This window comes from Bombina bombina, chromosome 7 (genome assembly GCF_027579735.1).
Source record: "Bombina bombina isolate aBomBom1 chromosome 7, aBomBom1.pri, whole genome shotgun sequence".
In the NCBI taxonomy this organism is placed as follows: domain Eukaryota; kingdom Metazoa; phylum Chordata; class Amphibia; order Anura; family Bombinatoridae; genus Bombina; species Bombina bombina.
In genome coordinates this window covers 412,737,663-412,751,691 of record NC_069505.1, presented here as the reverse complement: position 1 = coordinate 412,751,691, position 14,029 = coordinate 412,737,663, and the positions used below count along the sequence as shown (strand labels likewise).

The window sequence follows — 14,029 nt, the reverse complement described above, 5'->3', positions numbered from 1 at the left end:
CAGTACCCCCATTGCATTTATGTTTAAAGTGAGCAAAAACATCTAAGCATTTTAAAGATCATCCAGTGACAATTAAAAATGCTGCCCAAGATGATTCCTTAATGGAGGGTAATGAGGATAGTCCTTCTTCCTCCCCCGACGTGTCTACACTAGTTACGCCCGCGCAAGTGATGCCTAGTACCTCTAGCGCATTGGCCCCTATCACTTTACAACAATTAGCAGCAGTAATGGATAATTCCCTTGCAGCATTTTTATCCAAACTGCCAGTTTTTCCAAGAAAGCGCTCAGTTTTAAATACAGAGGATGAGCAATCTGAAGCTTTGGATAATTTATCTGTAGTACCCTCACAAAACTCAGAGGTAGCAGTGAGGGAAGGGCTGTCTGAGGGAGAAATTTCTGACACAGGAAAAGTTTCTCAGCAGGCAGAGTCAGATTCCTTAGCGTTTAAATTTAAGCTGGAACACCTCCGCGTCCTGCTTAAGGAGGTTTTAGCTACGCTGGATGATTGTGACCCCATGGTGGTCCCTGAAAAATTGTGTAAGATGGACAGATTTCTAGAGGTCCCTGTATACACTGAGGCATTTCCGATCCCAAAGAGGGTGGCAGATATTGTGACTAAGGAGTGGGAGAGACCAGGTGTACCCTTTGTTCCCCCACCTATCTTTAAGAAAATGTTCCCCATAAACGACCCTAGGCGGGACGCGTGGCAGACGGTCCCTAAGGTAGAGGGGGCTGTTTCAACACTGGCTAAGCGTACAACTATACCAATAGAGGACAGTTGTGCTTTCAAAGATCCTATGGATAAAAAATTGGAAGGATTGCTAAAGAAAATTTTTGTTCAGCAAGGTTTTCTGCTTCAACCAATTGCCTGCATTATTCCGGTAACTACTGCAGCGGCTTTTTGTTTCGAGGCTCTGGAGGAGTCGCACCAGAGGGAGACTTCATACGATGAGGTCATGGATAGAATTCACGCTTTGATGCTGGCTAATTCTTTTATCACTGATGCCGCTCTCCAATTAGCTAAACTAGCAGCGAAAAACTCAGGTTTTGCCATTATGGCGCGAAGAGTGCTTTGGCTCAAATCATGGTCGGCGGATGTGTCGTCCAAAACAAAACTGTTAAATATTCCCTTCAAGGGGAAAACCCTATTCGGCCCAGAGCTGAAAGAAATTATTTCAGATATCACTGGGGGCAAGGGCCATGCCCTTCCACAAGATAGGCCGTTTAAGGCCAAAAATAAGGCTAATTTTCGCTCCTTTCGCAACTTCAGGAGCGGACCTGCTGCAACCTCTGCTGCCGCAAAGCAAGATAACGCTTCCCAGCCCAAAGCAACCTGGAAACCCTTGCAGGGCTGGAATAAGGGTAAACAGGCCAAGAAGCCTGCTCCTGCTACCAAGACAGCATGAAGGGTTAGCCCCCGATCCGGGATCGGATCTAGTAGGGGGCAGACTTTCTCTCTTTGCTCAGGCTTGGGCAAGAGACGTTCCGGATCCCTGGGCATTAGAAATAGTTGCTCAGGGGTACCTTCTAGAATTCAAGGATTCTCCCCCAAGGGGAAGGTTCCACATTTCTCGTTTGTCTTCAGACCAAACAAAGAAACAGGCGTTCTTACGCTGTGTAGAAGATCTACTAAAGATGGGAGTGACACACCCAGTTCCAATTGCAGAACAAGGACTGGGCTTTTACTCAAACCTGTTCGTAGTTCCCAAAAAGGAAGGAACTTTCAGGCCAATCCTGGATCTAAAAATTCTAAACAAATTCCTCAGAGTTCCGTCTTTCAAGATGGAAACCATTCGGACAATCTTGCCGATGATCCAGGAAGGTCAATATATGACTACCGTGGATCTAAAGGAATGCGTACCTACATATTCCTATCCACAAAGATCACCATCAGTTCCTAAGGTTCGCCTTTCTGGACAAACATTACCAGTTCGTGGTCCTTCCTTTCGGGTTGGCCACCGCTCGCAGAATTTTCACAAAGGTGCTAGGGTCCCTTCTAGCGGTACTAAGACTGCGGGGCATTGCAGTAGCACCTTACCTAGACGACATATTAATACAGGCTTCGTCCTTTCACAGAGCCAAGGCTCATACGGACATCGTTCTGGCCTTTCTAAGGTCTCACGGGTGGAAAGTGAACGTAGAAAAGAGTGCTCTGTCCCCGCTCACAAGGGTTCCCTTTCCCCGCTCACAAGGGTTCCCTTTCTGGGAGCTCTAATAGACTCGGTAGAAATGAAAATCTTTCTGACAGAGGTCAGGAACTCAAAACTGTTGAATACTTGCCGAGTTCTTCATTCCATTCCTCTGCCTTCCGTGGCTCAGTGCATGGAAGTAATTGGTTTAATGGTTGCGGCAATGGACGTAGTCCCTTTCGCCCAAATCCATCTCAGACCACTGCAGCTGTGCATGCTCAAACAGTGGAATGGAGATTACGCAGATTTGTCTCCTCAAATTCAAATGGATCAAAAAAACAGAGACTCTCTTCTCTGGTGGTTGTCTCAAGATCACCTGTCTCAGGGAATGAGTTTCCGCAGACCGGAGTGGATCATTGTCACGACCGATGCCAGTCTGGTAGGCTGGGGTGCGGTCTTGAACTCCCTGAAGGCTCAGGGACTATGGTCTCGGGAAGAATGTCTTCTCCCGATAAACATTTTGGAGCTGAGAGCGATATTCAATACGCTCCAGGCTAGGCCTCAACTAGCAGAGGCCAAATTCATCAGGTTTCAGTCGGACAACATCACGACTGTGGCGTACATCAATCATCAGGGAGGAACAAAGAGTTCCCTAGCGATGAAGGAAGTAACCAAGATCATCAAATGGGCGGAGGATCACTCCTGCCATCTATCTGCAATTCACATCCCAGGGGTAGACAACTGGGAGGCGGATTTTCTAAGTCGCCAGACTTTCCATCCGGGGGAGTGGGAACTCCACCCGGAAGTTTTTGCTCAGCTGACCCAGCTATGGGGCATTCCAGAGTTGGATCTGATGGCGTCCCGTCAGAACACCAAACTTCCCCTTTACGGATCCAGGTCCAGGGATCCCAAGGCGGCATTGATAGATGCATTAATAGCGCCTTGGTCATTCAGTCTAGCTTATGTCTTTCCACCGTTTCCTCTTCTCCCTCGGCTAATAGCCAGAATAAAACAGGAGAAGGCTTCGGTAATTCTGATAGCGTCTGCGTGGCCACGCAGGACTTGGTATGCAGACCTAGTGGACATGTCATCGGTCCCATCATGGAAACTTCCATCGAGGCAGGATCTTCTAATCCAAGGTCCTTTCAAGCATCCAAATCTAGTTTCTCTGCAACTGACTGCTTGGAGATTGAACGCTTAATCCTAGCTAAGCGGGGTTTCTCTGATTCAGTTATAGATACTCTGATACAGGCCAGAAAGCCTGTCACCAGGAAAATTTACCATAAGATATGGCGGAAATATCTTTGGTGATGTGAATCTAAGGGTTACTCGTGGAGTAAAGTTAGGATTCCAAGGATATTGTCTTTTCTCCAAGAAGGTTTGGAGAAAGGCCTGTCAGCTAGTTCCTTAAAAGGACAGATATCTGCTCTGTCTATTCTGTTACACAAGCGTCTGGCAGCTGTACCAGACGTTCAGGCGTTTGCACAGGCCCTAGTTAGAATCAAGCCTGTCTACAGACCTGTGGCTCCTCCATGGAGTCTAAATTTAGTTCTTTCAGTTCTTCAAGGGGTTCCGTTTGAACCTTTGCATTCCATAGATATCAAGTTATTATCTTGGAAAGTTTTGTTTTTAGTAGCTATTTCTTCTGCTCGAAGAGTTTCAGAATTGTCTGCTTTGCAGTGTGATTCACCCTATCTGGTGTTCCATGCAGATAAGGTGGTTTTACGCACTAAACCTGGTTTTCTTCCAAAGGTGGTTTCTAATAGGAATATTAACCAGGAAATCATTGTTCCTTCTCTGTGCCCTAATCCAGTTTCTAAGACGGAACGACTGTTGCACAATCTCGATGTGGTTCGTGCTTTAAAGTTCTATCTAGGGGGGCGTGTCCGGACGGCTGACATGAATGGCAGCATAAACTGAAGCTCCTGAAAACATTTCACTTATCTGGTGTTTATTCATGCTTAGAAACTAAACTTATAAATAATTTCTGCAGATTCTGTGGAGGATAACATCGCTTTGCCATTGGAGCTCTTTTGTTCTGTGAAAATATTGATATACAGCAAGCCGCTCTGGACAATCATTTTGATAAGGCTACGGCCTACGATATTGATTTACATTCCCCCCTTGCCCTGGCAAGTAATCCAGGTTCAATTTACTAAAGGCTTTATTTGACAGGATGGAGGATTACCAGTTATACATATGCGCTGTTCTGAAAGACCTTGCACATAAAGTGGATGATGGGTTCAATGATCTGAAGACTCTCATTAAGCAAGATTGCGGGAAAGATGAAGCACGTCAAACTTTTCAACCTGACCAGGGCTCTACACCACGAGGTGGGGATCATCTACTTTCCCAACAGATGCCAATTTGCCAAATATTAGAGGACCATACGGTCTCCAGATCAAACATGGAGGAGAAAGCGAATCTTTACCAGGAGGCACCTATTACACTTGCTTTACTTGGTGTCTCTGCGTCAGCCCAGATACTCAGGAGGAAAGCCACCAAGTATATATCAGGAGGTAGACGGATCTCCGCCATTGAACTTAAATGTTTACCCTCACTCAAAATAGGAGCGATCGGGGAGCCGAGACAAGACCTCTTTTCTATGACACCTCTGCCGGGAGCTGTGGCCGACTCCCGTGTTCGAGGCCCACAATTTCCTCAGAAGCTCGTCATATTAGAGTTGAAAGGCAAGCGGGGGAAAGCTATACCGTGTGCCTCAAGGAACGAACAAGTAAGATATTACCGAGACTTACTGCTGGATCCTCACAGAACAGGCAAAAGACTATGGGACATTTGTCGTAGCATGCTAGCATTGATCCGGGTGGGGATAGGCTAGACTGGATGTAAAATGCAGGTTATGTCATAGTACTGTATAAATGTGACTTAACTAAAGATCTTCTAATTTCCTATTATGCCAAGTTTTTATTTTTATGTTTCTCTCTTTCAGCATAACAGCTTACATGTAATATGGGACAGCTAGCTTCTGTGACATACTTTGACTCATATTGGTATAACTCCTGTATATAATATTTAGCTGATAGTTTTAGCATATAGCTTTATCATTTTACAGTTATTAACATAAGTAGCTGGTTCATATGCCCATATATGATTCTACCCCAGTGGCCATTTGCAGCATCAAGGCTCATTAGTATATAATTAAATTTCTCAAAATATTGGATCCTATTTTAGAGGTATGATATATATGCCTTTATTAACACATTTCAATTGTTTTAGGGTTTAGTCTCAATTCTACGAATTCATACTTGACTGCACATATAGACTGTGGTTTAAGCGCAGTCGCATTTACAGCCACGTGCATGTTTTGCAGACTTCTCCATTCTATCTATAGTATAAGATAATGCGTAGCTACTCTTTTTCTTGCTCTTCAGGTAACGCGTTATTTTTATTTATCATAAGCCTATAATGTGCCATTCTAAATATGCATACAATTCACCATTAGATTTAGTTTTGCTTTTTGAGAGGTATGTGTCCGCTGCCTCATATTTATTCATTCACCCAATATGGTGAATTCTACTGCGGTACTAATCCGCTACCTTCCATATATTTAAGCCAATTTTCCTCTTATGTAACATAAACGAGAATAGGTTCCAGAGTAACCTTATATGTTAAGTGAAGAAACATGGTTTATGATGTCAGCTATATTGTATATTTTATCTCTTTATTATTACTACTATACTTCAATTAGTATTTGGCACCCTGCAGGGTAAAAATGTATCTCTCATTTATGATCTTTATTCTACATATGACAGATGAAAATATCATACTAATGGACAGAACACTTTGCTAATGAGGTACTATAGTAATATTCTGTAAAAAAAATATATATATATATATATATAAGGTATCAATGTAAATCTTACAATATATATATCTGAGGTATACTGGTAATATAGTAGGATATACATGTTCTCAATATGTCTATCATGATTTACTGTTGTTATTAGCCATGTTCATTTTGCAATAACTTGTTCTCTTGTTTATATGTGGCTCTTGTTTTGTTTTGCTAATTACCTTAATAAAAATATTTGATTTAAAAAAAAAAAAAAAAAAGTTCTATCTAAAAGCAACCAAAGATTTCAGACAAACATCATCCTTGTTTGTTGTGTATTCTGGAAAGAGGAGAGGTCATAAAGCAACTGCTACCTCTCTGTCATTTTGGGTGAAAAGCATCATCCAATTGGCTTATGAGACTGCTGGTAAGCAGCCTCCTGAACGAATTACATCTCATTCCACCAGAGCTGTGGCTTCCACATGGGCTTTCAAGAATGAGGCTTCTGTTGAACAGATTTGTAAGGCAGCAACTTGGTCTTCACTGCATACATTCGCCAAATTTTATAAATTCGATACTTTTGCTTCTGCAGAGGCTATTTTCGGGAGAAAGGTTTTGCAAGCAGTGGTGCCTTCCGTTTAGGTTACCTGACTTGTTCCCTCCCTTCATCCGTGTCCTATTGCTTTGGTATTGGTATCCCACAAGTAAGGATGAATCCGTGGACTGAATACACCAAGTAAGAGAAAACAGAATTTATGCTTACCTGATAAATTACTTTCACTTACAGGTGTATTCAGTCCACGGCCCGCCCTGATATTATGTCAGGTTCAAATTTAATTTATAATAACTACAGTCACCACTGCACCCTATAGTTTCTCCTTTTTCTCCTAACCGTCAGTCGAATGACTGGGGGGGGTGGAGCCTGAGGGGAGCTATATGGACAGCTTTGCTGTGTGCTCTCTTTGCCACTTCCTGTAGGGATTGAGAATATCCCACAAGTAAGGATGAATCCGAGGACTGAATACACCTGTAAGAGAAAGTAATTTATCAGGTAAGCATAAATTCTGTTTTTTCAGGCTATCTGTAATGCCTTTTTCTTTCCTTGTCCTCTTTCAGGTATATTGGTGGGGAATAAAACAGATCTGGTCGGCCTGAGAGCAGTGGAGGAGACACAAGCTCAGGACTGGGCAGGCAAGCCACGGGCTGGAGTATTTTGAGACCTCAGCGGTAATGAGTGTAGGAGCTCTGATATGTATTACACAGTTCAGCTTCCTACCCCTCTTCTCTATTCGTCATATGCATTAACCTAACATACAACCTATACACTTACAAAGAGGAACAGCTCTTTAACCTCTTGTCTGCCAGTCAGAGCTGTAACTCATTTGCATCCCTCTTATCAGTCTAAGGGTTGAAGTGATGGTAAACTTAGTAATATTACAGATGGTAGTGCACTTATATTGCAGATTTAATAGACAATTTGGTTAGTAGCCATTTTGGCAGGGGGTTTGAAGGTATGAATACATTTCCAGGTCTGTTGTTTTACTTGTAATATATACACTCATCGGCCACTTTATTAGGTACACCTTGCTAGTTGGACTCACCTTTGCCTTCAGAACTGTCTTAATTCTTTGTGGTATAGATTCAACGAGGTGTTGGAAACATTCCTCTGAGATTTTGGTCCATGTTGACATGATAGCATCACGCAGATTTGTCGGCTGCACATCCATGATGCGAATCTCCCGTTCCATCACATCCAAAGGTGCTCTATTGGATTGAGATCTGGTGACTGTGGAGGCCATTGGAGTACAGTGAATGCATTGTCATGTTCAAGAAACCAGTTTGAGATGATTTGAGCTTTGTGACATGGTGCATTATCCTGCTGGAAGTAGTCATCAGAAGATGAGTACACTGTAGTCGTAAAGGGATGGACATGGTCAGCAACAATACTCAGGTAGGCCATGACAATTTAACGATGCTCAATTGGTACTAAGGGGCCAAAAGTCTGCCAAGAAAATATCCCCCACACAATTTTTACACCACCACCACCAGCCTGAACCGTTGATACAAGGCAGGATGGATCCATGCTTTCATGTTTTGTACGCCAAATTCCGACCCTACCATCTGAATGTTGCAGCTGAAATCGAGACTCATCAGACCAGGCAATGCTTTTTCAATCTTCTGTTGTCCAATTTTGATGAGCCTGTGCGAATTGTAGCCTCAGTTTCTGTTACGGTACCAACAGGATACCAAGGGTTAATACCAGATGGAAGATGCCCTGAATGTGAGATCAGCAACTCACAACACAGCTAATTCCCCCCTCAAACATGAGACCAGGCTCCACATTGAAGGTTAAAACAGAATGCCATTTATTGAAGGCTGTATGCCCAGTATTTATGCAGGTCTGACCCCTGATGGGGGGTTGAAAGAATATTGTACATTAGATAGAGGGAAAACGCCCTTTGACAGGCCACAATAGAATTACATTACTTAAGCAGATAAACAATTTAAACACAAGAAAACAATCCTTATCACCAACAGTCTGACTCTGGAGGTGATTAAACAATGGGAATGTTTATCACTAAACTTAATTACAACACACAATAGCTGATGCCAGCAACCTTGTATTTAGAAAATAGCTTCTTAAAGCTGAACAAAGTTTTACACCTCTTTCAGTTCTGACAGAAGGGTCTGTCACATAGCTCCCCTCTTGTGGAACACTCCGGCAGACCCGGCTTGACCCTTTGGCGGGTCAACCTGGGGATGACCGGACTAGGAGGTGGTAGGCATGTCAGTTTGCCAGGACAATCCATCTGTATTCCCGTTATGAGAGAGAATTCCTGCCCGTATAAATAAGGGTTCAACTTCTTCAGTGCCCAGACCAGGGCTAAATAGTCCTTCAAAATCTCATCAGCTTCTTTACGAGTTTTTTGTACCTTCTCTTTATAGGTATCCACAATCCCTTCATACTGGCATAGGGTGCCCTTGAGTTGCTGCACCTCACTATGAGCCAGCGTCAGCTTCTCCTCCAGTGTTGCTAAGTTTGTCTTTAATGTTTCATGTCCCACTCTCAAGCTGGTGTTTTCTGCAGTCTGTCGGTGCAGCTTGTCTAGCAGAGATTCCCGTTCTAAACGTGCTTTTTCCTCTGCGCTCCTCTTATCCTACATCAGCGCATTGTAACAGGACTTCCACGTATCAATAGCGGATAGAGATTTACTGAGCTCAGCGTCCTGGGGCTTAGCAGCAGGTGGGTCAGTCTCTGCTGCACTGATCTGGGCACGGGTAGTCACAGGGTTAACATCAGTGGGACCCATGGGAGCATAGGCAGAAACAAGGGGGGCCATGTTATTTCCAAGGAGAACATCAGCAGGTAAGTCCTTCTTGACCCCCACATTCACAGGTCTAGCGCCCCCTCCCCAATCCAAATGTACCTGGGCAACAGGTAGTGTTCCCTCACAGCCACAGTGTCTCCAGTGTGCTGTTTCTCAGACACCAAGTTCTTTTGAAGCAAGGTCATGGTAGCACCAGTATCCCGTAGACCACTGACCTCCTTCCCATTCACTTTAACCAGTTGCCGGTTATTCCGGTGGGCAGCTTGCACAAGGTCTGCCTCATGTAGGATGCCCCAGCATTCTTGCGCCTTTACGTAGCGGGCCGCAGGCTGAGGATTACGTGGGATTCCGCCGGCGGGTCTTCTCCAGGACTGCGCTTGGTTCGCTGCGTTTAGGGGACACTCTGGTCTTTTGTGCCCTAGTTGCTTACATCCAAAGCACCGAATAGGTTGTGAATAGCCCCGCGAATTGAACCGGGCTCTCTGAGGGTAGTTCGTGGCCGGAGGCCGTGTGGTATAGCGGTGCGCCAGGGTTTGGTAACTGGCAGCTGCTGGGGTGACTGGGGGTCTGTACTCCACTCTAGCAGGGGGCTTAGTGGTAGCAGTGTCCAGTTTGCGGGCATCCGTATACTCATCTGCCAAGCGAGCCGCTTCATGCAGGGTGGAGGGTTTACGGTCCCGAACCCACTCTCAAACTCCTGCGGGTAACTTGTCGAAGCAATGTTCCAACAGGAATAGCTGCAGCACCTCTTCCCCAGATACGGCTTGGCACCCCGCTATCCAGTGAGCTGCTGTGCTGTGCACCTTACATGCCCACTCAAGGTAGGAATCTCCAGCTAATTTAACAGTGTCTCTGAACCGCCTCCAGTATGCCTCCGGTGTAACCGCATACCTGGAGAGCAGAGCCTCTTTTACAGTATTATAATCCCCGACTTCCTCATCTGGAATGGCCCGAAAAGCCTCACTGGCCCGGCGGATAATTTTCCGGATAATATCGTGACCCAGTCCTCTGCGGGTACCTTGTGTAGTGCACATTGCCTCTCAAAATCCGCAAGGTACCCATCAATCTCTCCTTCTGTTTCCAGGAAGTTTTTAAAAGCTGCAAAATTTACTTTTCCCTTTTCCACTGGGGTTGCTGTGACTTGGGCTGCTGCAGCGCCGCTTTGGCAAAGTAGGTTGGCCTCCACAGCTGCTATGACCCGGTCGATAATTTCCGCAGATGGGTTGGGGCCATAATGTGCCAGTCTTATTTTAACCGTCCGATCAAAGCTTGCTTCTTCGGGGGTTCTGTCTGATATGCTGGGCCCATTGGTTCCTTCGGTCCCTGGTACTCCTTCCATCTTAGTCAGTATTGTAATAATCCCCCTCTTCCTGAGGTTACTGGCTTGTGTAGTTGCTCTTCTGGGCGATAAGGTTCATTCCGTCGCTTGCCACCAATTGTTACGGTACCAACAGGATACCAAGGGTTAATACCAGATGGAAGATGCCCTGAATGTGAGATCAGCAACTCACAACACAGCTAATTCCCCCCTCAAACATGAGACCAGGCTCCACATTGAAGGTTAAAACAGAATGCCATTTATTGAAGGCTGTATGCCCAGTATTTATGCAGGTCTGACCCCTGATGGGGGGTTGAAAGAATATTGTACATTAGATAGAGGGAAAACGCCCTTTGACAGGCCACAATAGAATTACATTACTTAAGCAGATAAACAATTTAAACACAAGAAAACAATCCTTATCACCAACAGTCTGACTCTGGAGGTGATTAAACAATGGGAATGTTTATCACTAAACTTAATTACAACACACAATAGCTGATGCCAGCAACCTTGTATTTAGAAAATAGCTTCTTAAAGCTGAACAAAGTTAACTCTTTCAGTTCTGACAGAAGGGTCTGTCACAGTTTCCTGTTCTTAGCTGACAGAAGTGGCACCCGATGTGGTCTTCTGCTACTGTAGCCCATCTGCTTCAAGGTTCGACGTGTTGTGCGTTCAGAGATGGTATTCTGCATACCTTGGTTGTAACGAGTGGTTATTTGAGTTACTGTTGCCTTTCTATTATCTCAAACCAGTCCGCCCATTCTCCTCTGTATCCCAATAGATCACCAGTTTTTGAAATACTCAGACCTGCCCGGCTGGCAGCAACAACCATGCCACGTTCAAAGTCACTTAAATACCCTTTCTTCCCGATTCTGATGCTCGGTTTGAACTTCAGCAAGTTGTCTTTACCACATCTATCTAGATGCCTAAATGCATTGAGTTGCTGCCATGTGATTGGCTGATTATCAATTTGTGTTACCAAGCAATTGAACAATAAAGTGGCCGGTGAGTATATATAACAAGTGCTACGTTTTACCTTTTCAATGCCTTGAGTGAAAATATGTATATAGCTTGAACTCTACGAAGACACATTTTTGCATAGATTAATGGTTTTCACTTACTTGCAAGTACGGCACTTTTAAAGTTTACATGAAATCACCATTCTGTGTTTTGGCTCTTTGGTGTCGAGCACAGCTATACCTTACACTCACTATATTGGGTTTATCAAAAGGGATTCCATAGCCACTATAGGCCTCTGTAACAGATACTGTAGGGTTTGCAACAGGGGGGATTTGATTTTAATCAAATTGATTTAAATCGCTAGTCCGTAAGACTGATTCAAATTGATTTAAATCATGGTTTTAATTTCTAGAATAACAGCTTTTCAGATAATGTTTTCAGTTATATCAGACAATTACTGATTTCGATTTGGTTATATATCATTAGATATACATAGATAGATCATTGAAATGAATGACATTTTTTAAAGGGTTAACTATCTCCAGTTAAATAGATGAATCATTCATATTTGATTAACTTTTCAACAGTTTTTTTTCCTTTGGAAGGAAAAACATAATGAATACTTTAAAGGGATACTAACCCAAATTTTTATTTTCGTGATTTAGAAAGAGTATGCCATTTTAAACATCTTTCCAATTTACTTCTATTATCTATTTTGCTTCATTCTCTTGATATTCTTTGCTGAAAAGCATATCTAGATAGGCTCAGTAGCTGCTGATTGGTGGCTGCACATAGATGCTTTGTGTGATTGGCTCACCCATGTGCATTGCTATTTCTTCAAAAAAGATATCTAAAAAATTAGATAATAGAAGTAAATTGTAATGTTTAAAATTGTATTCTCTACCTGAATCCTGAAAGAAAATTTTTGGGTTTAGTGTCCCTTTAATGATTCAGATAAAGCAGCAATTTTAAGCAACTTTTTAATTTACTCATATTATAATTTTTTTCTTCGTTCTTTTGGTATCTTTATTTGAAAAAGCAGGAATCTAAGCTTATGAGCCGGCTCATCTTTAGGTTCAGCACCTGGGTAGCGCTAGCTGATTGGTGGCTAAAATATAGCCACCAATAAGCAAGCGCTATCCTTAGTGTTGAACCAAAAATAGGCCAGCTCTTAAACTTATATTTCTGCTTTTTTTTCAAATAAAGATACCACGAGAACAAAGAAACATTGATAATAGGAGTAAATTAAAAAGTTGCTTAAAATTGCTGCTTTATCTGAATCATGAAAGAAAACAATGTCTTCAATATCCCTATAACAATAAGAATTGAAATAGCTTTATTTACCGAAAAAAATTAAACATTACATCCATGAATATACAGCATCTTGCTATATAATTAAATACTACTCTATATTTCAGTACTAATGACCTTTTAGATTATAATGTATCTTAATTAGAAACTATATTTTATATTCTTAAAAAATCAGTTTTATCCGGCCTTTGCAAACACGTGATAAAAACAACACAGGTAGTTGATGGATTCAACAAAGTACATAAATATTATAATTATACCAATTGTTAACATTAAGAATGTTATATAATTTGTATCCTGCACCTGTCTATAACTTTATATACACCTGTCAACTAGATCAGTAGCCACCAGAATGTGTATCCTGCACCTGTCTATAACTTTATATACACCTGTCTACTAGATCAGTAGCCACCAGAATGTGTATCCTGCACCTGTCTATAACTTTATATACACCTGTCTACTAGATCAGTAGCCACCAGAATGTGTATCCTGCACCTGTCTATAACTTTATATACACCTGTCTACTAGATCAGTAGCCACCAGAATGTGTATCCTGCACCTGTCTATAACTTTATATACACCTGTCTACTAGATCAGTAGCCACCAGAATGTCTATATTGCACCTGTCTATAACTTTATATACACCTGTCTACTAGATCAGTAGCCACCAGAATGTGTATCCTGCACCTGTCTATAACTTTATATACACCTGTCTACTAGATCAGTAGCCACCAGAATGTGTATCCTGCACCTGTCTATAACTTTATATACACCTGTCTACTAGATCAGTAGCCACCAGAATGTGTATCCTGCACCTGTCTATAACTTTATATACACCTGTCTACTAGATCAGTAGCCACCAGAATGTCTATATTGCACCTGTCTATAACTTTATATACACCTGTCTACTAGATCAGTAGCCACCAGAATGTGTATCCTGCACCTGTCTATAACTTTATATACACCTGTCTACTAGATCAGTAGCCACCAGAATGTGTATCCTGCACCTGTCTATAACTTTACATACACTTGTCTACTAGATCAGTAGCCACCAGAATGTGTATCCTGCACCTGTCTATAACTTTATATACACCTGTCTACTAGATCAGTAGCCACCAGAATGTCTATATTGCACCTGTCTATAACTTTATATACACCTGTCTACTAGATCAGTAGCCACCAGAAT

General features: G+C 42.7%; 1 protein-coding gene across 1 annotated transcript in view; it reads left to right on the top strand.

Annotated features, from left to right (window-relative positions):
* The window catches only part of IFT27 (intraflagellar transport 27), a 55,056-nt gene that overhangs the window by 30,466 nt on the left and 10,561 nt on the right, over window positions 1–14,029 (top strand). Inside the window, 2 exon segments of the mRNA XM_053689038.1 lie at window positions 7,039–7,112; window positions 7,114–7,149. Of these exon segments, the coding sequence (XP_053545013.1) occupies window positions 7,039–7,112; window positions 7,114–7,149 (110 nt within the window).